The following is a 26,092-nucleotide window of genomic DNA, read 5'->3' as shown; positions in this document are numbered from 1 at the left end:
AATAGCGCCCAATGTATGCGGTTAATATAAGGAAAATTTCAAGGAAGAGTCCATGTGGTTGTCACTGATATTTGAACAAGATTAGTTCAGTTGTATTTCAAAATGTACAAGAAGACGTGTAGCTCAATTTGACATGCTATGGACATGCCATTCTTTAATTATCGATCTTCGTGTTTACTGCACGTAAACTATAACGGATGAGTAATAATAATGATAATAATAATAATAATGATAATAATAATAATGATAATAATAATAATGATGATGATGATGATGATAATAATAATAATAATAATGTTATCGTTTTATTCCGTGAACATTCCTGAAGACATTTGCGTGCCTGTCTAAAACATTCAGCCAATAGTTAATCAATACATAGACAGATTCCTTTCTTCTTACTATACATAGAATCTATAATTCAAGGTTCAAAACTCCTATATTTATTGTCCATAGCAGGTATAAAATTTATGGTATGCATATTTCGATATCCTCTATCCAACACACTACATAGAAATTAGAATTGCGCGACAACACTTGGGTCCCTTCCTTGTCAAATTTAAACGCATGCTTTGAGGACAAGAAAAACTTTTTATCGTCTATATAGATTGTCAATTGTTCAAGAACTATCGCGTTTTCCTGCCTCAATAATCGAAGAAATTCCACTTGTATAATTCTAATGTGCCAATTGCAATAGCACCGAGCAGGTCAAATAATAAACTGTTGGAACAATATCAATATCTTTAACGGTTGACTCAGTAATAAAATGTGTATCAATTGCAAAATTCTGTAAGAGATCTGTTACAGTACCGATTGGCTTTGTCTAAATATGTTTGCGTCGAAGTAGGACAACATGTTATTGCGATGTACATAAGCTGATCGAGAGAAGACCGGTGCGAGACCGGGAACAGGATTCGATAGCGAAACGCGACCGTGAAAAGTTAGCTTGACTGAAGTCCGAATAAAGACTACTATCCATTATTACAAAGTATCTATTTAATTTTTGACCACGAACTATTATATTTTCCTTACATTAAGTTATATATGTGCTTATATGAACGTAACGAAGAGGATTTATATATTTGTGACAATTCGACGATACTTCCTAAGTAGCAGGCAAATATTTTTTAAATATGTTGTAAAATAGTTTGAAAAATATTTTAAAATCATTTTTAAAAACATTAAAATAATGGGTTAAGTCCCTTTTTATTCATTAAAACAAGGAAATTTTAACGTTTGAAAAAATGTTTTTTAAATGTTCAAAAACTGATTATTTTATATATTAAAAAATATTTATTTCAAACATTTTTAATAATATTTAATATAATGTTCCATATATAAGTACATATATATTTTTTTATGTTTATAATAATATATCTTATATATTTTTTTTAAACTCTTTTGTTACATTAATATTCTGTTATGATCATATTTCATCATTATTATGTTCTTCGGTTATCTCATCTCCGCTGTCAGAGCTAGAGTCAACCATGGGAGGTTGATTCTCATTCTTTCTTGGTCTGAAATGTTATAAAAATATATATCAATATTAATAAACAATATTATATATGTAGTAAACACTGCATTGTAAATGCTTTATAAGTATATAGAAAATATATGTAATTGTAAATTGTAAAGGGAGAAAGAATTTATATAAATAAATTAAAAATAATATATCACAATATATGTATCTCGCGCAAAGTACATGCGCGATAAATGTCTTACACGTAAAAAAAAACCTATATGTAAATTAATTAATTGGCTTTTAAATAAATCACACACACACACAACATACATTCTGTTTTAAAGTTAAACAAAAAGAAACTTAATTTCTCATTCATAATACGCTCTACAATAATACTATTAAATTAATTCAGAAACATTTAATATAACTTTAAGAAACTGTACCTGGTCGAAGGTGTAGCGTTGTTCGGTGACTCCTGGATGACAGATATGGATCTCGATCGCAATTATAGTTGCTGGTGGACGTCGACGTGTGTCTCAAGTGCGCGTCGCTGCGATAAGGGCTTGAACCCGTTTTATTTGTACTTCTCGAGGTTGTGCTACTTGTGGAGACACCGACGTGAACTCTTCTACACACAGATTCGGCTCCGTTGTAGGTTGAAGAGTAAGCCAGTGCTGAGCGCTAAAATATGATTAAAGTTACCTATACACTATAAGGCATCTTAAGGAAAGTTGAAAAGATACACACATAACTTATATGCATTCTGTAGAGAGCATTTACAAAAATGTACATACATTAGGATGATGTACATACAGGATAAATTAATATATGGTATCTTGTGTGCATGTGTGATCTAACCAGGTTATGTTAGACAGGTTATATTAAACAGGTTATATAGACTGCGCGTTCGGCTGAAAAGTCGTACAAAAAATAGAAAGAAAATAACATATGTTAAATCGTAGCTCTGTCTTCATCCATTAACTGTCTTCTTCCCCCACCATACGTACGTTAGACAAAGACAGAGCTACGATTCTACAATTGCTGTCTCTTTCCTATATTTTGTACATTTCCTTACTTCAGAAGAGATAGGAATCTATATATCTTACATCTATGGATCTATCGTGTTAGATACGATGTAACAAATTATTATAAATGCTGTATGCTCGTGCTGCAGTAATGTATTACGTTTATGCAACGTAACATGAAAAATCATTTAATACACTACTGATACACAATATACTAATATACATAATAACACATAACATACACTGATGTACTGATATAAATGCTGTTGACTTACCTTTCAAAAAAGTGTGTAAAATCTTAGTTTTTTATTGCTCGGCACACACAGCTAGAATACGAAATAGCTAACAACTAACTCGCAGTTACTAAGTGGCGAAATCTGGCATCTCTGATTGCTCTGCATTGTTGCTAGGCGCGAGCGCGAGTCGCGCATGCGCCGCAAACGCAGTAGTACTCTGCCTGCCCGCATTCCGCACAAACCATATATATTTATCTATAGTATACGTAACGTTGGACTATAGCCATATATGCGCTTTGCGGAATTCAGCTTCTATCCGCGAAAAGCGGGTAGAAAAACAGAAGCTGATTTGATTTTTAATAAACTATTAAAAATTATATATTTTATAATGTTTAAATAAATAAATAAATTTTATATTTATAAAAGACTCTATTAATTATACTTAGTATTTTTTAAATCAATTATCGATATACTTCGAATACTTACTTATTATACATTGTACATATATATATGTTTTTGGTACATTTCAAGGACATTTTAAAAGACCTATATACATGCATATAGTTAAAAGCATTAATGATTATTTAATAGATATAGTTTGGTTTAGCAGTAAACTATATCGTTTTTTTAAAAACTATCAACGATTTAGTATCTATGGTCTATTTCGAGGACATTGATACATTGACAGTCAAAAGGTTAATATGAGAACATATAGATGATTTACATATGGACAATTATGAGGACTTGGATATATAAAATTCAATGTTTTATATAATTCAACACGGTTTGTCTTTAACAATGTCATCATGTAGCTATATTTGATAACTATATCGTATTTTCCAAAATATTAAGATGTTTCTGTGTATGGGTCTTTTCGAGGACATTCAAATTGTAGTGATAGCGCGTACACACGACGACACTTTTTGTCTCTAGATCGAGTGTATACATTAAGTGTCGACGTGTGTACAGCGCTTGAGACCGTGTTGCTAAAGAAAATTGTACCTGTAATGACACTAATCTAGATATAAGTGTCCGCTCTAAGTGTCATCGTGTATATGCGCTATAAGAGATACCGCCTCATCAGACTAAATTAAATTTGCACTAATCAAATAATTACCGTCTTGAAACCTTAGTGAATGTCAAAACTTAAATTCCAAAATGTACTTAATCATTTACGCGTCAAAATTAAGTTCAAAGGCCCCGAAAATGCCCATACATAGAAACCTGCTAATATTATAGAAAATAAAATATACGTAGTAAATATATATGTATAGTGATATTGCTACCGACAAACGAGAATAATGATTTGCAGTCTTCATATCCTTTTCGCGTTACAAACTTATTAAAACACGAAAAAAACACAACTGGAAGCTTGTTTTTCGACCTTATCTGGCAATATATTTTCTCTTCAATTTCACAACGTTTCGATCCCTGGTTTGGGCCCTTTTCAAGTGACAAATTAACTTTACATTAGCTCAGACATTCTTACGCAAAAACGATGACCTGAATAGCACATGACAAAAATATTTCAAAGAACCATTACATATATAAAAGTAAAAGATTATTAAAACACAACAAAGGTATTGAAACTGGATGTTTTTGGACCTGATTATCGTCAGGTCCAAAAAGTTGCAGTTGCAATACTTTTGTTTTTCGAATTCGCAATTCAGTTCTTTACATGTTTACCCACCGTTTGTCCTTAGCAATACAAATAGATATATTTGTAACCATCTTGTATGTTCCATAATATATACAGGTTTCTATGTATGGGCATTTTCGGAGACTTTGAAATTAAATTTGAAGCTTAAATAATTAATTATATATTTTTGACTTTAAGTATTGACAATCACTAAGATTTCAAGACATTAATTGTTTGATTAATACAACTTTAATCTACTTAGATATTGAGAATGAAGCTCGCAATTTCCGTTGAAAGTCCCCGAAATTGCCCATACATAGAAACCAGCCAATATTATGGAAAATACAATATAGTTAACAAATATATCTATATGGCGATATTGCTACGGACAAACGAGAATAAAGATTCGGTGCCTTCGTATTCTTTTCGGATTACAAACTTGTTAAAACAAAAGTATTGCAATTGTAGCCGTTTGGAACTGACTATGGAATGTCTAATTTTGTATATGTTTCAACAGCGTTAGTCCTTAGCAACAAATAATAATAATATGGACAAACATATTGAAACATATAAAGAAATGAGTAATGTAGAGTCAGTTCCAAAAAGTTCCAGTTCCAATATCTTTGTTTTAATAAGATTTTAACGCGAAAAGAATACGAACACTGCGAATCGGACGAGAACTGGTACTTTCAACGTGGTATGGATGTTGGCTTACGAACACTGCGAATCATTATTCTCGTTTGTCTGTAGCAAAAACACCATATAGATATATTTGCTAACTATAATGAATTTTCCATAATATTGGCAGGTTTCTATGTATGAGCAATTTCGGGGACTTTCAACAGAAAATGCGAGCTTCAGTCTCAATATCTAATTAGATCAAAGTTGTACTGATCAAACATTTAATATCTTTCAATCTTAGGGATTGTCACTACTGAAATTGCAAAATAACTAATTAATTATTTAAGCTTTAAAATTAAGTTCAAAGGCCCCGAAAATGTCCATACATAGAAAATTGCTAATATTATGGAAAATACGATATAGTTAGCAATATAATTAGAAAATATTTTTACATGGTGATATTGCTACAGACAAACGAGAATAATGGTGCGGTGCCTACTATTCTTTTCGGGTTAAAAACTTTGATTTTCTTTGATGTCTCCAAATTATACCATGTATAAAGCAGTATTTACATATATTTGGTTTATTATGAGGACTTCACTTTGGTAGATTTTATGTTCTCGAATGTTACCATTTAAAAAATCTATAATTTTGAGGACAGTCCTTAGAATATACCATATAGAAAAAAAATAATGAGGACGGTTCTCGAAAGTGTAAAATCTCCTCAAAATGTACCATGCGTGTCAAAAACTGTCCTTGAAATATACCAAAAACATATATATATATATATATATATATATAAAATCACGGTCACGATATAAAATATTTATGTATGTTCTGATTCACATGAATTTGTCTACTTGAATTATTATGACTAATTATTATCACACATACATGCCAGTATATATAGTGCGTCATACACGTACATAGAGCAAAAATTTATGATAAATATAACAATAACAAAACCACTTAAAATATTTTTAGAGATTAAATAAATATTACAGAAATATTTTAAAATTTATTATTATAAATAAATACTTAATGTGAAAATTAAAATTAACTAAATATTAAATAAACATTAAATAAATGTTTTCTCTAAATTACTATTTTAAACGAATATGTAATGTAAAGTAAATATTTAGTAAACATTAAATAAATATTACTTTTTGTAATTAATTGTACAATGTACAATTAATGAAAAATAAATATTAAAATTACATTTAAAAAATATTGTCTGCTACTTGGGTTGTCCATACTTATTCACATTCATCTTTGCTCTTCGTCACATCGAGATTCGAGATTTTGTAGAAAGGTATGTACATACATCCCTAATAGCACAAAATATTTGAAAAGATTTAATATATTTCAAAATATTTTTGAAGTATTTTAGAAAGATTTTTAAATACGTTTTTTCCAAACTTTGTTAACATAAATTTATAACATATTTTTAAAATATTTTAGAAATATATTTGGACGAAATATTTTATTATAATATTTTGAAATATTAATGAAACATTTATATTTAATATTTTTGTGATAATTTCAAAAAATATTTAAAAAATATATATTAAAATGTTTTTAAAATATTTTCAAAAAATGTTGGCATAATAGGTTTCAAAACATTTTACAAAATGGATTTAAAAATATTTTTAGAATATTTCTTGCAAATATTTGAATAACACCATTTTATAACGTTTAAGAAACATATTGTTGAAATAAGTAAATAAGATTTTGGGAGCTTTCAAAATTATATTGGGTTGGCCAAAAAGTAATTGCGTTTTTTTCCAATAGATGGACATACATGTCTTGAAATGTAACTAACTTCATTCTAAACCGCAAATTCATTATGTAGGTTAACAACTCACAGTTCAAGCTTGTTTTACAAAAAGAAAGTACACGATTTCGTTAACAATTGTTTGTTTGCCGTCGATTTCAAAATGGAAAATCAAAAAGAACATTTTCGTTATATTTTGTTTTATTACTTCCGAAAAGGGAAAAACGCTGTGCAAGCTCATAAAAAGTTATCTGATGTATATGGCGAAGATGCTTTAAAACTGCGGCAGTGTCAAAATTGGTTTACTAAATTTCGATCTGGAGATTTTAATGTGAAAGATGCACCACGCTCAGGAAGGCCAATCGAAATTGATGATGACAAACTAAAGGCACTGATCGATTCCAATCGGCGTTTAACGACACGAGAGATTGCTGAGAATCTTAACATATCGAAATCGAGTGTTGAAAACCATTTAAAACGACTTGGATACATTAGTAAGCTCGATATTTGGGTACCACATGAGCTCAAAGAAATTCATCTCACTAAGCGTATTGACATTTGCGATTCTCTTTTGAAACGTGAGGAAAATGATCCATTTTTGAAACGTATGATAACAGGCGACGAAAAATGGATCGTCTACAACAACGTCAAACGAAAAAGATCGTGGAACAAGCGTGATGAACCTGCTCAAAGCACTTCAAAAGCAGATATTCACCAAAGAAAGATTATGCTGTCAGTCTGGTGGGACTTTAAAGGTATTGTGTATTTTGAGCTGCTTGCAAGGAATCAAACCATTAATTCAGACGTATACTGTCGTCAACTGGATAAATTAAATGATGCCATCAAACAGAAATGTCCAGAATTGGTGAATCGCAAAGGTGTTGTGTTTCACCATGATAACGCTAGACCACATAAAAGTTGGTCACTCGTCAAAAATTGTTACAGCTTGAACGGGATGTGTTACCACATCCACCATAGTCGCCAGACCTGGCACCATCAGATTACCATTTGTTTCGTTCTTTGTAAAACACCTTGAATGGTAAAACCTTTACTGCTGATAAGGATATCAAATCGTTCTTGGAATTGTTTTTTACTGAAAAAGATAAGAACTTTTTTGAGCGCGGAATCATGAAGTTGCCTGAAAAATGGCAAAAGATAATCAAACAAAATGGACAATATATTGTTTAATAAAGTTTTTGTTTCCCATGAAAAATTCGCCTTTTATTTATATAAAAAAAACGCAATTACTTTTTGGCCAACCCAATATTTCGTAATATTTTAAAAATCTTTCTATAGATTTTTTTGTAAATATTTCGATGAAATGTTTTAAGGTGGTATTAAGTGATATTAGATTCTTGAAAGCTTAAAACTAAGTCAATGTGTAAATGTGTATATATGTAAATATTAATTACAATATTAAATAATATAATCATAAAAATTTTGCTGAAAATGTAATTACTATATTTTTAAATATTTTCGAAATATTACGAAACAAATTATTAAACATCTTAAAATATTATAAAACATATTTTTAGAGCTCCCAAAATCTTTTATAAAATTACTATAAAATTATTGCACACACACACGCACGCACAAAATAGAATAAATATTTTATTTATTAATACAATGTGAAATATGAAACAGAAAATTTTAATGAGAACTTTTGGGCACTTTGTCGAGTGCTAAAGATGAAGTATTGTCCTAGAAACGTACGCTCTTGTCGAGGCTCCGCGCCGAGCGCCGCGCTCCTTAGTTACAGGCATTGTTTGGCACGTTGCTAGCGCGTGAGCGGAAAGAGAAGAGAAGGTGAGCAGTGGCCGTGAGTCGTGCAATCCCGCCAAAAGTACCAAAAGTGGCATCGGAATACTTGTAATTATTCGTGCTTGGAAACGAGAAGAGAGATTAACGATATTTGATAAAATTTGTGCTCAAAGTGGTTTTGCAAAGAGAATACTTATGAATACATCCCAGTGAGAAATGACTCGTCGATCGACGTCGAAACGATGTCGAATCGATGTTGATTTAACGGTTGCGACATCGATTCGACATCGTTTCGACGTCAATCGACGAATTATTTCTCACTGGGATATACTCATGTACAAATTATATATTTATTTCCGCAGATTTGTTACATAATATCAACGGTTGTTACATAACATCAACGGTTGTTACATAACCTAATTCTGAAGGAGGTTAACCTTATCAGACCTACGCTATAATAACCCACGAGGTCGGCGGGTTAATTGAAGGCGTCTTCGTCCCAACCGAGACACCCACAAAAAAAAGAGGTTAATCTTACAACGATTTGTAACTGTCCTTAAACCGATCTGTAAGTAAATTATAAAATATTTATACGTCACTTAAATGTTAAATAATCGTTAACATTCAATAACTATATATAAAGTTATCGTAAATGTTATCAAAACCAAATAGTATAAATAATAAAAAACTATCAAAGGCCAAATTCATTGTTGCATTAATTACTAAAATTTAAAATAAAAACAATGTACTTTTAAGTTTAAAAAACATTACTTTGTATAGGTTGGTTAGTGATTATTGCATAAATGTGTGAATACGATGTACTTTTCAAACTGTAGCTTCAAGTCGTCAAATCTAGATTTCTCTGAAATGCAAAGTTAATATCTTATTTTGAGAGAGATTTGCTAAAAATTAAGATGTGAGTACCCGCGAGTATTGAAATTTGCAACATAAATAAGAGATTACTTATGAAAAACTATATTATTTCGAGAATTTCCTTCTTTCACTCTCATTTCTTCTGTAGATTTAACTCTTATCAGTAGTTCCAATTAAGTTATTCATAATTGATGTTAGTCTAGATGTAAAGCTACTTAACTTTCTTTTTTATCCCCACTTACTGTGAATATAGTCAACTGCAAAAATTAATTTTGAGTTAATTTTTACATATTTTTAAAAAATATCATATGCGTACTATGGTCTTCTAGATATTTTCTCCTTTCATGTATAATGAAAATGAACTAAGGGATGGATTTTGATTTATAATGTTTACTCTATGAGGTGAATCACTGATGTTGTAACACCAGACAACACCAGTTCAGTCCCATCAAAGGCTGCGTTCCGATTCCTCTCCAGGGTGCTCTCCCTCTCTTTTTATCTTATTCTTGTATCTTTCTGACTCCAACATAGCGGGTGCACCTGGGTAAGGAATCGGAACGCCAAAAATGATATATATGTATGTTGTGACTGATGAATGTTGCACTTTATCATTTTTAATGAACGCATATAATTTTCACATAAATAACTGTCATCTTTTTATATGTATAATACAAGTTAATCATTTTGGATTTACAAGTAATTGAATATATAAACGATTTTTTTACAATTTCATGAAATGATCATTTTTAATTGATGACACAAAAAAGAAGACTCAAACTACTTTCTAAGCAAAATAGCTAATATAGACAAGACTAGCAAAACCTATTTGCAGTGATATTTTCATTGATAAAGTGAAACGTACAAAGCCTAGTTTTTCTGCACTTTGTGTATTGCATAAGAAAGTCGGCTGTTTGAACTCTAGGTTTTAAAATCACTGGTATGATTTTACTTTTTCACAATTACATTTAAAAATCAGCATTTTAATTTTTTTTTCTTTATTTTTGTTAAAGTAAATTATTTCGATTTCCATTGAAATAATTGGCGATATTCGAACAATGTCGGAAAAAAGAGATTCTCCCTTTTCAAGAATACATGTCTGGCGTAAAGTGGCAGAATGTAATGCTGCATCATTGAGGAGAATAAGCATGCGTGTAAATAATGAAACTGAAAACAACTCAATAGCTATGGACGTATTCACATCCGAAGTGAATGTACCTGCAGTAGATGATGCACATTCACAAACATATAATATGAGTTCAAATGGTATTAGTGATGAGGAATCTACGGACACGCTTGACGATGATTTTACTTACAGATATAGTCCAAATGAATCTTTGAATTCAATAAGTGAAACTTAAAGTCTCAACCGGTAGATGAACCATTAATCGAGGAAAGTTTCGTACTGAACATTAAAAAATGGGCAATTGAGTATAAAATTAGACACAATGCCTTATCTGCATTATTGAAAATTTTGAATAAACATGTTCAAACGGAAACGTTTTGTCTCGATTCCCGAACATTATTGCGGACACCACAATCTACTGAAACAGTTATGTTAGCTGGTGGAGAATACTATCATTTCGATTTTAGAAATGCTATCATGAGCATTATAAATGAAAGAGTAGAAAACAAAAATGATAGTACTCTCATAAATATACTAGTGAATACTGATGGTACTCCTACAGGCAAATCTAATGAAAAGGATTTGTGGCTAATTTTATGTAGTGAAATAGATTCTAATACTGTATATCCAATAGGCATCTATTGTGATAACGGAAAACCAAATGATTCAAATGCTTTTTTAACTCCGTTTGTTAATAAATCTGTAGCATTAATTAATAATGGTATAGAATATGACGGAAAGCTGTTTGAAATTAAGATTGAAGGACTTGTTTGTGATGCTATAGCAAAAGTGATGGTCTTGTTTGTGATGCTATAGCAAAAGCGATGGTCTTGTGTATTGCACACCCTACAGGCTATGATAGTTGCACTAAGTGCGAAATTGAAGGCAGTTATGAAGACAGAATATGTTTTGCAACCGAACAAAATACAAGGTTAAGAAGTGATAAAAAATTTAAAGAATTTTTTTATAGTGGCGAGTATCAATATAAAGAAACAATTTTAAATCAAATACCTCGCTTCGGATTAGTATCAAACGTACTGCTCGATTACATACATTTAGTATGTTTAGGTGTCGTGCGAAAACTATTGTTGTTTTGGACTCAAAAACCAGTACAGTTTAAATTATCTACAGCTGATAAAAGTATCATATCAGATACATTGATAAGTTTTCGCCAATATCTACCTTCCGAACTAGCAAGAGCGCCCAGAGCTTTAAAAAGTGTGAAGAAATGGAAAGCAACAGAATATCGACAATTCTTACTTTATACAGGAGTAATTGCATTAAAAAATGTTTTGAGAGAAGATATGTACATAAATTTTATCACATTACACGTAGTAATAACTATTTTAGCAAGTCCATATTTTTCACTTTTTGAAGATTATTTGAACTACGCAGAGGAACTTTTGAGATATTTTGTAGATACATTTCAGTTGATTTATGGCAAGAAATATATTTCACACAATGTGCACAATCTTCTTCATTTGGTCAACGATGTTCGAAAATTTGGTTATCTCGACCGTTTTAGTACTTTTAGGTTTGAAAATACTAACTACAAGATGAAAAATATGATTCGTAAGTACGATAAACCATTGCAACAAATAGCTAGAAGATTTTTCGAAAGTCAGAATGTTGCATTTGAAGAAAGACGTATCCAGAAACAACACAATAGTGTTCGCATTTTTGAAAAATCTCATAATCAGGGGCCTCTTACTCATGAAAGATTTACTGCTCAATATAAGAGGATGCGTTCTAGCTGGTACTGCATTTCTGTGGATAATTGCAAAGATGATAGCGTTTTAGTTGATGATGTCTTTGTTAAAGTTTATAATTTTGCTGAATATGATAATACTTTTTATTTGATTGGTAAACAATTAGTACCTGATTCTGAAGTATACTTCAATCCTTGCATATCTTCGAGGTTGAATTCAAACATTGTAACTTTGGATAACGTATTAAAAGCGTGGCCTTGTGATAATATCGAAGCAAAATTATGTAAATTGGTTCACAAAAACAAATTATATGTATTTCCGCTTTTACATACACATTGTAATTAACCCTTTCCTGTGTCCAGTGTGAGCGAATGAGAACCTGCCGGAGTATAGGGGCGAAGTCGTTTTTTCGGTGCCGAGTTTTAACAACAAAGTAAATAATTTTCGTTTCCGTGTACTGCCGGCCGTGGCATGCGTTTCTAGCGTATATATCAGTTATTTCTTATCTCGTTCCTTCTCCCCGATGCCTTGGTGATGACTTCGCCCCGGTCTCTCCTACTATGAAAATAATTACGCAACGGAATAATATTATTTTGTAATTCCAGCGTTTATTAAAAACTAAATTTAAGTAAAAAGAAATTTAAATGAGGTTTTTATTTAAAAAAGTTTTAATAGCTATTCATATTTGCTAATATTTATATCTTATTTTTCCGCAAAATTTTCAAAAAATATAGATGATTATTTCTCTACCATATTTTAATGTAATGTACGTTTTTCTTTGTGCAAAGTACCACATTTCGTTATTTCTGCATGTCTTTCTGCAGGCTTTATGTTCCAAACATAATCTCTTTAATAAATGACATCAGAGTATTGATCCATTAAGTGTTTTGAATTGTTTCAGTCACCATGTTTTGATTGTAAAAGTAAAAATTTCATTTTCCGCATAACAATAGTACATATGAAAGGAAACATTTTCACATGGGTTTTGATTCACAAGAGCTCTTTTCCAACATGAAGTCTAATATGTTCGATAATTTGTTAATTTAAAATTTGAGAAACATAGTTGTAGCACTTATTTTATTTTTCGATTATATGCAATATTTTGACAGTGAACTACGTTATATTTAAGAAATATGTATAAAGGTGCGTCTACACCAAAGCAAGTTTTCCCGGCGGGTTGACCCACCGAGTTAGCTCGCGGCAGTGTAGACAATTGCCGCGAGTTGCGGGTTATCTCGCCGGGTGGTCCCGCGAATAGGTAGTCGGTCGTCATCAAAGGATCTCGGCGGGACGACGCGCGATAGTAAAATTTGAGAAACCTCCGTTGCATCTATATTTTAAATTTAAATCATTTTGATCTAATTTCAAATCTTTGATTAAATCACTGCTACTATATCGCATTTTAGCTTTTAGACTCGGACGAACCCAAAATCTTCGCGGTCGAGCTGTACTTTTCTTTTTTTTTTTAATTATGAAAGCCGCATAGGCTGTGAGGACTTCTTCCTCGGACCACATTTTCTTTTAAACTGAGCTCACACTCGAAAAATATTGCTTCGGTGTAGGCACTCAATGTTTAGAGGGGAAAGATTGTAGCGGGTTTTTTGTAACACGCGGGATAACCCGCGGTAACTTGCTTTGGTGTAGATGCTGCTTTACAGAAAACCCGCTACAATCTTTCCCCTCTAAACATTGAGTGTCTACACCGAAGCAATATTTTTCGAGTGTGAGCTCAGTTTAAAAGAAAATGTGGTCCGAGGAAGAAGTCCTCACAGCCTATGCGGCTTTCATAATTAAAAAAAAAAAGAAAAGTACAGCTCGACCGCGAAGATTTTGGGTTCGTCCGAGTCTAAAAGCTAAAATGCGATATAGTAGCAGTGATTTAATCAAAGATTTGAAATTAGATCAAAATGATTTAAATTTAGAATATAGATGCAACGGAGGTTTCTCAAATTTTGCTATCGCGCGTCGTCCCGCCGAGATCTTTTGATGACGACTGACTACCTATTCGCGGGACAACTCGGCGAGATAACCCGCAACTCGCGGCAATTGTCTACACTGCCGCGAGCTAACTCGGCGGGTCAACCCGCCGGGAAAACTTGCTTAGGTGTAGACGCACCTTTAGGTTTAAATTGGCATCCCGAACAAGATGTATTCGAATTTTCAGTTCAATTTATAACGAGTTCAAGTAGAACGAAAAGAGAAGTTTTATCAGCAATTTCAAGGTTATTTGATCCATTAGGTTTAATTAGTCCCATTTTAATTCGAGCAAAGCTTATCATACAAGCGACGTGGGCAGCCAATTTAAACTGGGACGAGCCATTGACAGCCAAGCTTCAACAAGCTTGAAGTAATTACGCAGAGGATTTGAAAGATATAAATACAATTAAGGTACCTCGCAGAGTGATTTCAGATACTGATAGAACTCACGTTTATTTACATGCATTCTGTGACGCATCACTAAAGGCATACGGAGCCTGTAGTTATTTGCAAACGATACACAATAATAACGATTCTCATTCAGCATTACTTTGTTCGAAATCACGGGTCGCTCCTATAAAAAATAAAACGATTACCTTGCCAAGATTAGAACTTTGCGAAGCAGTTGTCTTAGTCAGATTATTAAAAAACTTCATTGAGGCTCTCAAAATGAATTTCGATGGAATATACGCATGGAGCTATTCTACTATTGTACTTGCGTGGATATCAAATGATCCGTCACGTCAAAAAACGTTCGTTTCAAATCGAGTTGCAGAAATTCAGTCGTTTCTTCCGTCGAGCCATTGGCACCATGTTAAAAGCGAGGACAATCCTGCGGATTTGATTTCTCGAGGCGCTAATCTCGGGGATTTAAAACAATGTAAGCTTTGGTGGCAGGGCCCCGATTGGTTGGCGGAGATTGACGGTCGTTTGCGAAATGAGATGTAATTGACAGATCTTTCACAAGGAGAGATAGATGTAATTAAAGCTGAGGAAAGAGCAGAAACACGAGTTTTCTTAAACATTAACAATTCTAAACAAATAATCGTATCTTTATTAAATAAATATTCTTTGTTAGGTAAAAGTTCAGAAAAGGTGACCCCCCCTCCAATGACCTTGACCTTGACATATGTTGTCAAGGTCACCCTCCTGAGTGACCTTCAAGAGGTTTTAGCCGTCGCTCATTGTTTATTAAAAAGTTATTAACAAAAAAAGTTTAATGATTTCGCACGAATTTTTAGTTGTCCACGTGAAGCAAGAACATGATATTGACATATATGACAAAGGTCACCTTCCCGAATAACCCGCACTAGGTTTTAGTCGTCGATCGTTGTTTATGAAAAACTTATTAACAACAGAAATTTCGAAAATATAATAGTTATTTTGAATATTGAAAGATATAAACGACGAATATGTATATGAACGAAGAAAGGAAAGTCATTTAAAGCAGTGAATTGTTAATATATAGAATAGTTTCTTTTAATATAAATACAAAGCATTCTTCACTTTAACCAAAAGCACAAACAGTTAAATACAAAGTATTCTCTGCTTTAACCTAACCTAACCTAATCTTGGCGGAGAGGAGCGAAGCGTATGTGTTCTGGGTTCCAGTTTCGGAAAATAGAACCGGATTAGGTTAGGTTAGGTTAGGTTGAGTTTCTGCAAATTTATCCTATTAATAATAATATTGCTAAATAAAGTATATGAATCTGAAATATTTATTATTTTTCTTTCTTACTTTGTTCTTCTTTTGTTAATAACTTCTTAACAAACGAGCGACGGGTGAAACCTTCTGCGGGCTACTCGGGGAAGTGACCTTTGTAATATATGTCAAATTCAAGTCCTTACTTCGTGTGAAAAATCGGAAATCCATACAAAACCACTAAACTTATTTTGTTAATAACTTTTTAACGAACAACGAGCGACGGCTAAAACCTCTTGAAGGTCACTCAGGAGGGTGACCTTGACAACATATGTCAAGGTCAAGGTCATTGGAGGGGGGGTCCCCTTTTCTGAACTTTTACCAAACGTAAACGTGGATATATTTCAATTGACGAAATCCGTAACGCAAATCAATTATTGATTTTAGAAACTCAGGGAGTTTATTTCGCAGACGAAGTATTCCATCTCAAGGCTGGAAGACAAGTCAAATCCAGCAGCAAGTTGTTGTCGCTTAACCCATTTATTGACGAAAGCGGAATCCTCAGAGTGGGCGGCAGGATATAAAATGCAATAGCAAAGTTTGACACAAAACATCCAATTTTGTTGCCATCTAATAGTACGTTTACTCAATTGTTATGCGAGCGAGAACACCGCAAATTGTTACATGCGGGTCCGCAGACGTTACTGTATTCAATTCGCGAAAGATATTAGCCCATTAAGGGAAAAAGTATCGCGAGAAAGGTTGTACACGCCTGCACAATTTGTTTTCGTAATAGTCCGAAACCATTATCTCAAATAATGGGACAATTGCCATCTGATCGGGTCACTCCGGGACGTCCATTCTATGTAATGGGAATTGATTTTGCTGGACCGATTACAACATTAGTCAATCGAGGTCGCGGAAGAAAGACCAACAAATAATATATTTCCTTATTTATAAGTTTCTCAACAAGGGCGATACACATTGAAGCGGTTAGTGACCTTAGTTCTAACGCATTCATAGCCGCGCTCAGGCGTTTCGTAGGACGTCGAGGATGCCCGTCGCGAATTTTTTGCGATAACGCTACCAATTTTGTTGGAGCGCGAAACGAACTTAGCAAAATACATCAATTTATAAGGGAAAAGGCCAAGGAAATAGATGACGAATTTTGTATCCCTAAAAACATAGAATGGAAATTTATTCCACCAGCATCACCTCACATGGGGGGCCTGTGAGAGGCAGGTGTAAAATCGTGTAAATTTCATTTGAAGCGCGTTATAGGTCAAAGTCTTTTAACATTTGAAGAGTTGACTACACTCTTGATACAGATTGAAGCTTGTTTGAACTCACGTCCAATCAGTCAATTACTGTCTACTCCCACAGACCTGCAACCATTGACTCCCGGTCATTTCATTATCGGCGAAGCATTGGTAGCTGTTCCCGAAGCGGACTTAGATAACATACCGATTAATAGACTAGACCGCTGGCAATTAGTCCAAAGAATTACGCAGGAATTTTGGCGCCGTTGGAATAGAGAAATACCTAACATCGCTGCAAGGTAAAACTAAATGGAAGGCCGAGAAAGCAAATTTACAAATTGACGATATCGTTTTAATTCAAGACAACAATTTACCACCTTTAAAATGGAAATTAGGTAAGGTAATCGAAATCCATACAGGTTCAGATGATAAAGTTCGGGTTGTTACGTTAAAAACTGCGAGCGGAAATTGTAAGAGAGCAATCCATAAATTATGTAAACTGCCTACTATTGATATGTAAAATTAATTGTTATTAACTGGTGAGCGGTATGTCTAGATTTAAACGTTCTCAATCGACATGGATCTCCGAAATCCAAGCAAAATAAAGGAAATCATGAGACAAACATGTTGTCCCAGTGAAATTCGGGAATCGAAGTAATTTAGTCAGTCTTTGTTCGTTCTCTCACGAAATAACAAGATCGTTGAGAAGAATCCAAGTAACAAGTCGCGATCTATCGATTGTTAAACTTTACTTTGTGATACGAATTAATAAACGAACAGGAATCTATAAAGGTTCACAAAAGCCACACGATGCTAATATCTTTTTTGAAAAATTTGTTGCAGATAGCATCATATCCAATAGAGCATTAGAATCATATCCAATGGAAACATTATTTTTCGTGGCAAACAAAATCCCAATACGTTTGAGAAGTTTCATAGCTGACGCACCAGCTAGAGCTTTTATTTTAAATCATCGCAGCCATGTATCTTGCCAACCTTGTTCTAAATGCCAAGTTTCCGGTGTATATACGGAGAGTCGTGTCGTCTTCAGTGGAATTGATCATGCTCCTCGAACAGATGAAGAGTATAATAGATGCTTAGACGAGGATCATCACAAAGACGGTGAAAGTCCATTATCATCGTTACCGATGGGTATGGTTTCACAAGTACCCTTCGAATACATGCATCTTGTATATTTGGGTGTTGTAAAAAAACTTTTGCTGCGTGGATCCATGGTAAATATTCGCGGCTATCAAAATTGTCTGGAAGATCTATCTCTATAATATGTGAAAGATTAAATATTCTTAGAGTATATTGCCCTTCCGATTTCGCAAGACGTCCTAGATCTCTTGATGTTTATTCTAAATATAAAGCAACCGAATTTCGTCAATTTTTGCTATATACGGGTCCAGTTGTAATGCATGGTCTATTGGACGAACGAGTGTATAAACATTTCTTGTTTTTGCATGCTGCTATTAGAGTTTTAGTTTCGAAATCACCATCGAGGCAACATTTAAGATTTGCAGAGCTTGCTCTACAAAAATTTCTTCTTCGTTGTGACATTCTTTATGATCCAACTTTTCATACGTATAATGTTTACGGACTTGTTCATCTCACTGACGACATCAAACGTTTTGGTTCTTTGGATTCATTTTCAGCCTTTCCTTATGAAAGTAATATGTAAATTTTTAGGAAATATTGTAGAAAACCAGGTCAACCTCTTCAACAGTTTTTTAATAAAATGGCAGAGAAACGAGTCCATGATATAAGCGATAATCGTGAAGTTGATTCCTCTATTCGCGCGTCTATGTCGTATACTAATGATAGTAGTAATCGTCCTTAGTACCGTAAGATTCAATTAACGGAATATCATTAAGTACAGATGAACGCGACAATTGCTGTATTTTACATGACGGATCTATTTATATCGTTTTTAACGTTATTGTGGAAAATAATGCCTATTGTTTAGCTGTAAAGAAATTTTTAGAGATACATAATTTTTACGATGTCGGTATGGAATCGTCGGCTTTTCGAGTATATAAGTGTACAACATTTAGCAGCGAGCTCTTTTATATTGATTTGGACAAAGTTAATTCGAAATGTTACAGAAGTTTGGAATTGTGCATCGATTGACAATGTTGGAGAGAATCATTTGGAAACGTTGCAATACATAGTCGCTGCTATTATACATAGTGAGAAGATGTAAGATGTACTTTTTGTGAATTTTTGGATTTTTATACTTTTAGAAGTTCTAGAATATGGTATTCTTCTTTGTTGCATCGTGTTTTATATACTTCACTTTCTCTTGTCATTCCATTTGTACTTTGCATTTGTTTTTTTCAAACATTTGCAAATATTTGTTATTGGGTAACATTTCATATACTCGCTATTCTGTTGTCTTAATCCTTTCCTCATTCTGCTACAATTTCCATTTGCTTTTTCTTTTTATAAGTAACATACGTTACATTTGTCATCAATCTTCCTGCTTTCGCTGCTGTTGGTTTGTGATTTAAATATATCTCGCCATACTCGTCAACGTATGGCTATAATTTTAATATATTCCATCTTTACTATAACGGTATAAGAATATAAGTTTTTACATAAAGTTTGATATTATATATTAAATGCTCATATTAAATGCTATGTATTAAATAATAATCTTATAATTTAATTTTCTTCTATATTATAATTATATATTATGATTATAATTTCAATATTTTTTTTAATACTTTTTTCCCTTTTATAAAAAAATGTAATTATTGGTTTAAAGCTTTTTGTTAAGAAAACTATTTAAAAAACTCACTTTGCTTTTAGCTGCAGCTATATAAATTTTATATATATAACACACATGTACCATAATATCGTACTATAGTATATTAATATACTTTGTACTCACAAGCGAAGATGTCCGAACGACCGAAGCGAGTTACCTCGAAACCATTACGATACGTCACGACGTCTTCGGATGGAGCTCCTCGGAAGCGGAAAAGGGTCAACGCCACAGCAATCAGTGCTGAAGATGTCCAGGACGTCCAGGGTGACGTCCAGGACATAAGGAGGACTCTTCAAGAAAATCCTATTTATTTTAATAATAAAAAGAACAATAATTATTCAACACATTCATCTTCGCATACATACATTCCACTAGACAAAAGCATTCAATCACACATCTCTCAATCAAACACAAACATTCAGTCACCTGTAATCGTTCAATCAAACACGAATTTTGAATCACACGCTCAATCGGACACGAACAATCAAATACATATTCACACTGAATCATACATAACCCTTCAACCATGCTCATCTCAATGAGTGTCAATCATGAAACTCATTACAAGCAACACAATCACTTACACAAAACTCACTGTCTCATAGCACTCACGCATTACACGCAACACAATTACTCACACAAAACTCACTATCTCATAACACTCACGCATCACAAACAACACTCATACAAGATTATGATACACCTTACGTCGAAAGGGCCGATAATAATTTTATAGAATTTCAGAACCAATGTAGAAATTTTAGAGATGTATCTTCTCGAAATTGGAACAACGACATTGGAGGAACGACGGCATATGGTTATCCATTACAATCAATACCACATTCATCATCGGCACATCATTTGACACAATTAGAAAAGCCGGACATTCAGCACATTTCTATACATGTATTTAACTGTTACTATTTTTTAGGAGAGTTTATTAGGAGAGTTATTTTTTATTATTAATTAAAAATACTAAATATAAAATAGATAAAAAATACAGAATAGTGAGTAGGTATATAGGGCTGGTTCTAACCCATGGGGCTCGAGGGGGTGAGGGGAAGAGGGCGTGGCTTGCGAGGAGGGGAGGGGGAAAACGGGCGGGAGCGCCATTTTGGATTTCCCTCGCCACTGGATTTCCCGGATGTGGTTTTCCGGCGGATGTGGTTTTCCGGTCAGTCGTCGGAAGCGAGTCGGGTCCTGGTGGGAGATATTTTTGTGCCGGATGTGGTTTTCCTGTCAATAACGTTCCGTTTTTGGACGCCCGTGTCGTCGTGGTGGTCCCGCGACGAGTCCCCGAACCGGATGTGGTTTTCCGGCCGATAACGTTCTATTTTTGGAAATTCCTTAATTTTCGCGGGATGCGGTTCGACGGTCGTCCCGCGATCTGACGCGACATCGACGACGATCGCGTCACGCTCGAACCAGCTCGGACGAGTTCGAGGTCGCGCGGTTATCTATAAGTTTTCCACCGGACGAGACGCAACGGTTATCTTTGTATCTTCTCGCGCATGGAAGAGTAGTGGGTTCAACGCGACAAAGAGACGCAATTTGATTAGGGAAAAAGACTTTATTTGCATTCTACGATTAGCGGGTTCTAGTCCGAGAATTGAACGGTCCCAGAACCCGCCTATATTATCCACTACTTTATCAACTACGGATACAGCGGATTGTATCAACTACGGATACATATAATATTAAGTAAGATAAATAAAAATATAGCATGACTAATACGGCGGTGTATAATATAACGAGTAGAATGGAGAGACATAGTATTTATTGTGCCTAATACGTATACATTATGCGCGTACGTGGGAGTTTTCGGTATGCAGCGCGGAACTCAGATATTACCGAAGACCACGACGAGCAGTTCGCAATCGAGCAGATCGTTGTTGTCGAAGTCCTTCCTGTCGCGTATCGCCCTCGGGGCGTCGGAAGGATCCTCGACGCCCGCAGCGGCGTGCTTGAAGACGCGCAGTTTTGCCTCGACTCGTCCGACGACGCTGGCCATCGTGGCGATGACGCGCTCGGCGCAGTGCCGCAATCCGTACAGATAGCGAACCGTCGGAGCGAACAGGGCCAAACGACATGAAGGAATGTCCAGGCGTATGGTTGGCTGACCGTTGCTGCTGGCGAAGCGTATCGTCAGGTCGTCCATTCGCATGGGTGGAGGTACGATGACGTGCTCGCCGTTAGCCCGCGTGAGGTAGTCGCAGACGATGGCTCTACTGTCCACCAGTCCTTTCCACATCTCGGCGTTCACAGTATCTCCTTGCCGGTAGTGTCCCCATCGCGACGTGCACGGTCGCCGTGTCCAAGGTCGGAGGGACGCCTATGCCGATCTCCAGATACTTGTAGCCGGTTCTGCTGAGGTTGTATCTGCGGCTGAGCAGCCGCATGCGCCGTACGTCGACATTGGACATCGCGGCGAGGTTTCCCCACCTAAGATATGAGATTCTGATTAGATATAAAAAGATATAAAAAAGATTGATAAAAAGGTCGTGGAGACTCATTGACGCAACTTACACGCGACGTCGTTTCTTCATGGAGCTCCCGTTCGCCTCCGAACTAGGAGCGGCGTTGCCCATCTGCTCTAGCGGTGCCTTGATTTGATACATCGCGCAGTGGACAGGACGTGGGTCTTCTCCTCTCAGATTAAGGGTGCTTGACTGGCGTATTCCCAAGCGAAACGCTGATTATATATTCTTCTTCTCCCATGTAAAGGTGCGTGACGTAGATGGGAAAGCGCGTGTGATTAATCAAACGCGACGCTCGAACGAGCGAGTCGAGCGAGCAGATCCCACAATTTCCGTAGGATATCTTCCCTAGGACACGTCACGCCGATCGCGTCGAGATCGAACTCCCCGGACCTCGTCACGGTCTCGGTGAACTCGTTGTACGCGAAGAAGCGATCCCGATGAACGAAGTAGAGGTGTCCATCGGTGTAGCGGTAGGCCGTGCACGTCGACGACGGTATACCCGGGAAAATGGTCTGCAGCGTGTGGTACCCGCGAGCCGTCATGTTACATTCGTCCATTTCCAGTACAGCGTAATCGTTGTATATGACGTAGGTGCGACCCGTGTGCGAGTTCAGCGCGGCGTTGATTACCGCGTTGGGCGGAAGCCCGAGATCCGTCATACGTCGCGGCCACGACGCGCGTAACTCGAGGGTGGGATATTACCCTGATGGATAAGATACCATGTACACCCAACCATCGGCGAACAACACCAGGTCCCCCTTGACCGTCTGATACGCCGCCGACAGGCGCGTGACGGTCTTTGACAGGAACCTAACGTAATCCCTCAGGAAGAACGGCCTGTCGACGATCTTCCCATCCAGGCCGATCGACCACGCGTACTACCCTTGCGTGATGAACAAGCGCTTTCCCAGCACGAGCAGGGTGTCGATGTCGCGCCAGGTGCACGGATCGGGCGGTTCCGGCGATGCCGTCGTCGTAGTCGCCGGCGTCGTAGTCGTTTGTACGACCGTAGGCTCGGCGGGCACCGCGGTCGACGGCTCGTCCTTCGCGGCGCCGTAGAGATTCCGCACGGCGAGAACGTCCTCCATACCGAGCACCACCGGCCAGTCCACGGCGGGTGAGTACGCGTACATAAGCGAGTTCTCGTCCGTGGTGTGCGACAGCCCCAACGAGTGACCGATCTCGTGAACGAGCTTTCGCAGCAGATGATGCGAATTCTGCGGATTGGGGGTCAGCGCGATGTGCCACGCCTCACGGTGGTCTATGTGCACCTCCGACACGTCGTCCCGGGCCCCTGTTGGTAACGTCGCGTGAGCGAGCACCTTGCCCGGTCCATCGAGGTCATCGGGACAAACGGCGCCGCCGTACCTACGGTCCAGCATCGTGTGCCTACCCTCGCGGAACGCTATGATGATGTCAGGCTTGTTCGTGTCGCGCGAGAACGTCAGCGACGAGTTCGCGGCCCAGATAGCGAAGGCGGTCTCAGCCGTTCGCAGGGTAGTCCGATCCGCGAGTTGGAAGTTCCACGTGAGATTCAGCCTCGGCCACCGCAACGGCGCGACGCCGAGCCGGCGACTCGGCGCGTCGCTCACCCCGCAGCGTGGTCTAGCCATATAATGAAGCGTCGCATTGTTCAGCGTATCGTCGACCGGAAGGTGGTAGTACTCTGGAAACAGCGAAATCGCGTGACGCAGCTCGTCGTTCGTTATTAGGGATCGATCCGCGGTACTCTCGAGATAGCCGTAATGTCGAAGAAAATTCACGGCCCCGTCCCTGCTCCGGTACTCGTCGTACGCGGAAGCGAGCGGAAACGCGATAAGGAGGAACGCGACGACGGCGGAAAACGACATCACGGCGATAAGACCCAGCGCGTACGCTTCGCGCGAGCACGGCGGTGCGACTGACGTCGCGCGGGGTGGCGATCGCGACGCGACGATCCGTCGCCTCACGAGGATGCTGCACCGATCCGATGACGCTCGGAGGACACCGGCGCGCGAGCGCGCCGATTTTGGCTACCTCTCGCACCCATGAGAGGAAAGTCACAGGAAATTGACGGTGGTTTTCCGTCATCTCTCTTTAAATATAACGCTCTATGCAGCGCGTTTTACCACAAACGATTATATTTAAGGACAACTCAATGCCTAAGATACTAGTCAACCGCGCGTTTCCTGCAACACGCTCCTTGCAATACACGACGAAGCGCATCATGCATCAGTGCAGAATATCGTTCGCGACAGAGTGCAACAAAAAAACGATGGAGAACATCACGGACGCAGCTGGTGGAGTGCACGCCGCATCGGTGATGCTCACCGATACGGCCGAAATGTTGACGAGACGTTTACATCACGTAGCGCGCAACATAGCGCGCATCAACGCAGAGTTTGACGTGCATACTACGACGTACATGATGCAAGACATGTAAGTACTAAACTATTCTTCCCATCCTAGCGTATATTATTGTGTATTATGCGTATATTATTGTGTATTATGCGTTTTCTAGGGGTTTATTACGAACGTATCTCCTGGGGATGGCGGAAGTAATGAGGCAGCAAATACTGTTCCTGGAGGCGGTGGATCGTGACGTCAACCTAAATATCGGGACTGACTACATGCTCGCTGATACACCGCCTCCGGAGTAAGTGCAACCGACCGCGCGCACGTTTCGCTAGAATAACGCTTACTTATCCGTACTCTCTTTTCAGACAACCGTGAGCGAAAGAGGACCACGCATGTTTATAATCTAAATCATTTATTATATAAAGTTTTTGTAATATGTAATTCATAATATACGTAATATATGAGTATAAGCTTAGAAATATATATGTATCACTAAACAGCGATAGTCTCTCTCTATTACGTATCGCGCGGTCGACGATCCTTTTGGCACCACCACGCGTGCAGCCTTAGCGCGTTCTCCAGCGCGCAGGTCCCGCTGTGCTCGCAACAGCGATACGTCCTGGGATCGCATCTCTCCAACTCGCTGAGACGTCCGATGTCCGCGTAGTCCTCGTCGATGGATCTGACGGTCACGCGACGTTCGCCGACGAGGTCGCCCAGTATGTCCTCCAACCACCGCCTCTTCTCCGCACCCTTAACGTAGACGAGCGCGTTCCCTCCTTTGCCGGATACCGCTCTACGGATTAGAGCGCTCGCGAGTCCGTAGCTCGCGGTACCGTCCGTCCAGCGTAGGCCGTGGTGGTTGGCCGTAAGCCAGTGGACCTGTGACCTCTCCTCCTTAGTCAGGCGGCTCCATGGCACCGGTGCGCGGAAGACGTAATGCGCTAGCGCCCGTTCCGCCGTACGCAGCACGGCAACTTCCTTCACCGCGAAACCGCCCTTGACGATGAAGCCTTGTAGGTCAACGAATATAAGTTCGTCGGTCATGGTTACGACTATACGACCCGTCGAACCACGCTCGTAAGCGGATTGTACTCTACTACACGATCGTGAAGTATGAGGCAGGAAGCCGTGGTCTCGGGCGGGACGTTACGCCTGCAGTCGAACTCTATGCGTACGTCGACGGTGGCGCTCTTCACCGCCTCGTTCTGCCTAGAGCAGTCTATAACCACGAGCGGACCGCAGTGCAGGAACTTGCTCATCGTCAGCATCGCACCGTCATCGTCCCGATCGAGCGCGTAGTACGCTCTGCGGAATCTGGTGTACATGTCGTACAGCACTGCGTACCGATTTTTCGTAAAGTCCAGATGCATGTCGTCGTAGGGGTAGAATTTCGAATTG

General features: G+C 37.4%; 2 protein-coding genes, 1 long non-coding RNA gene and 1 pseudogene across 3 annotated transcripts; 1 reads left to right on the top strand and 3 right to left on the bottom strand.

The window, feature by feature from the left end:
• Positions 1–1,379: 1,379 nt before the first annotated feature.
• Positions 1,380–2,887, bottom strand: LOC113563107. Its single transcript, XR_003407321.1, has 3 exons — positions 2,763–2,887; positions 1,906–2,143; positions 1,380–1,517 (listed from the first exon to the last, which is right to left on the bottom strand). It is a non-coding gene; the product is annotated as an uncharacterized LOC113563107 (long non-coding RNA).
• A 9,183-nt stretch (positions 2,888–12,070) lies between these two features.
• LOC113563014 lies at positions 12,071–19,234 on the top strand (annotated as a pseudogene).
• A 3,395-nt stretch (positions 19,235–22,629) lies between these two features.
• LOC113563013 lies at positions 22,630–23,013 on the bottom strand. The gene has a single exon (XM_026974005.1). The coding sequence runs from the start codon at positions 23,011–23,013 to the stop codon at positions 22,630–22,632; it is 384 nt and encodes a 127-aa protein (XP_026829806.1).
• Positions 23,014–23,232: 219 nt separating this feature from the next.
• Positions 23,233–24,204, bottom strand: LOC105285857 (neutrophil collagenase). Its single transcript, XM_011350387.2, has one exon. The coding sequence runs from the start codon at positions 24,202–24,204 to the stop codon at positions 23,233–23,235; it is 972 nt and encodes a 323-aa protein (XP_011348689.2).
• Positions 24,205–26,092: the final 1,888 nt, after the last annotated feature.

The sequence above is a fragment of the Ooceraea biroi genome, chromosome 12 (assembly GCF_003672135.1).
Source record: "Ooceraea biroi isolate clonal line C1 chromosome 12, Obir_v5.4, whole genome shotgun sequence".
Taxonomy (NCBI): Eukaryota; Metazoa; Arthropoda; class Insecta; order Hymenoptera; family Formicidae; genus Ooceraea; species Ooceraea biroi.
The sequence above is the reverse complement of the archived record's forward strand: the minus strand, read 5'-3'. Positions and strand labels throughout refer to the sequence as shown.

Coding starts and splice junctions, on each gene's coding strand:
- LOC113563013 (XM_026974005.1), bottom strand. CDS start 23,013: ATGACGGATCTCGGGCTTCCGCCCAACGCGGTAATCAACGCCGCGCTG.
- LOC105285857 (XM_011350387.2), bottom strand. CDS start 24,204: ATGTCGTTTTCCGCCGTCGTCGCGTTCCTCCTTATCGCGTTTCCGCTC.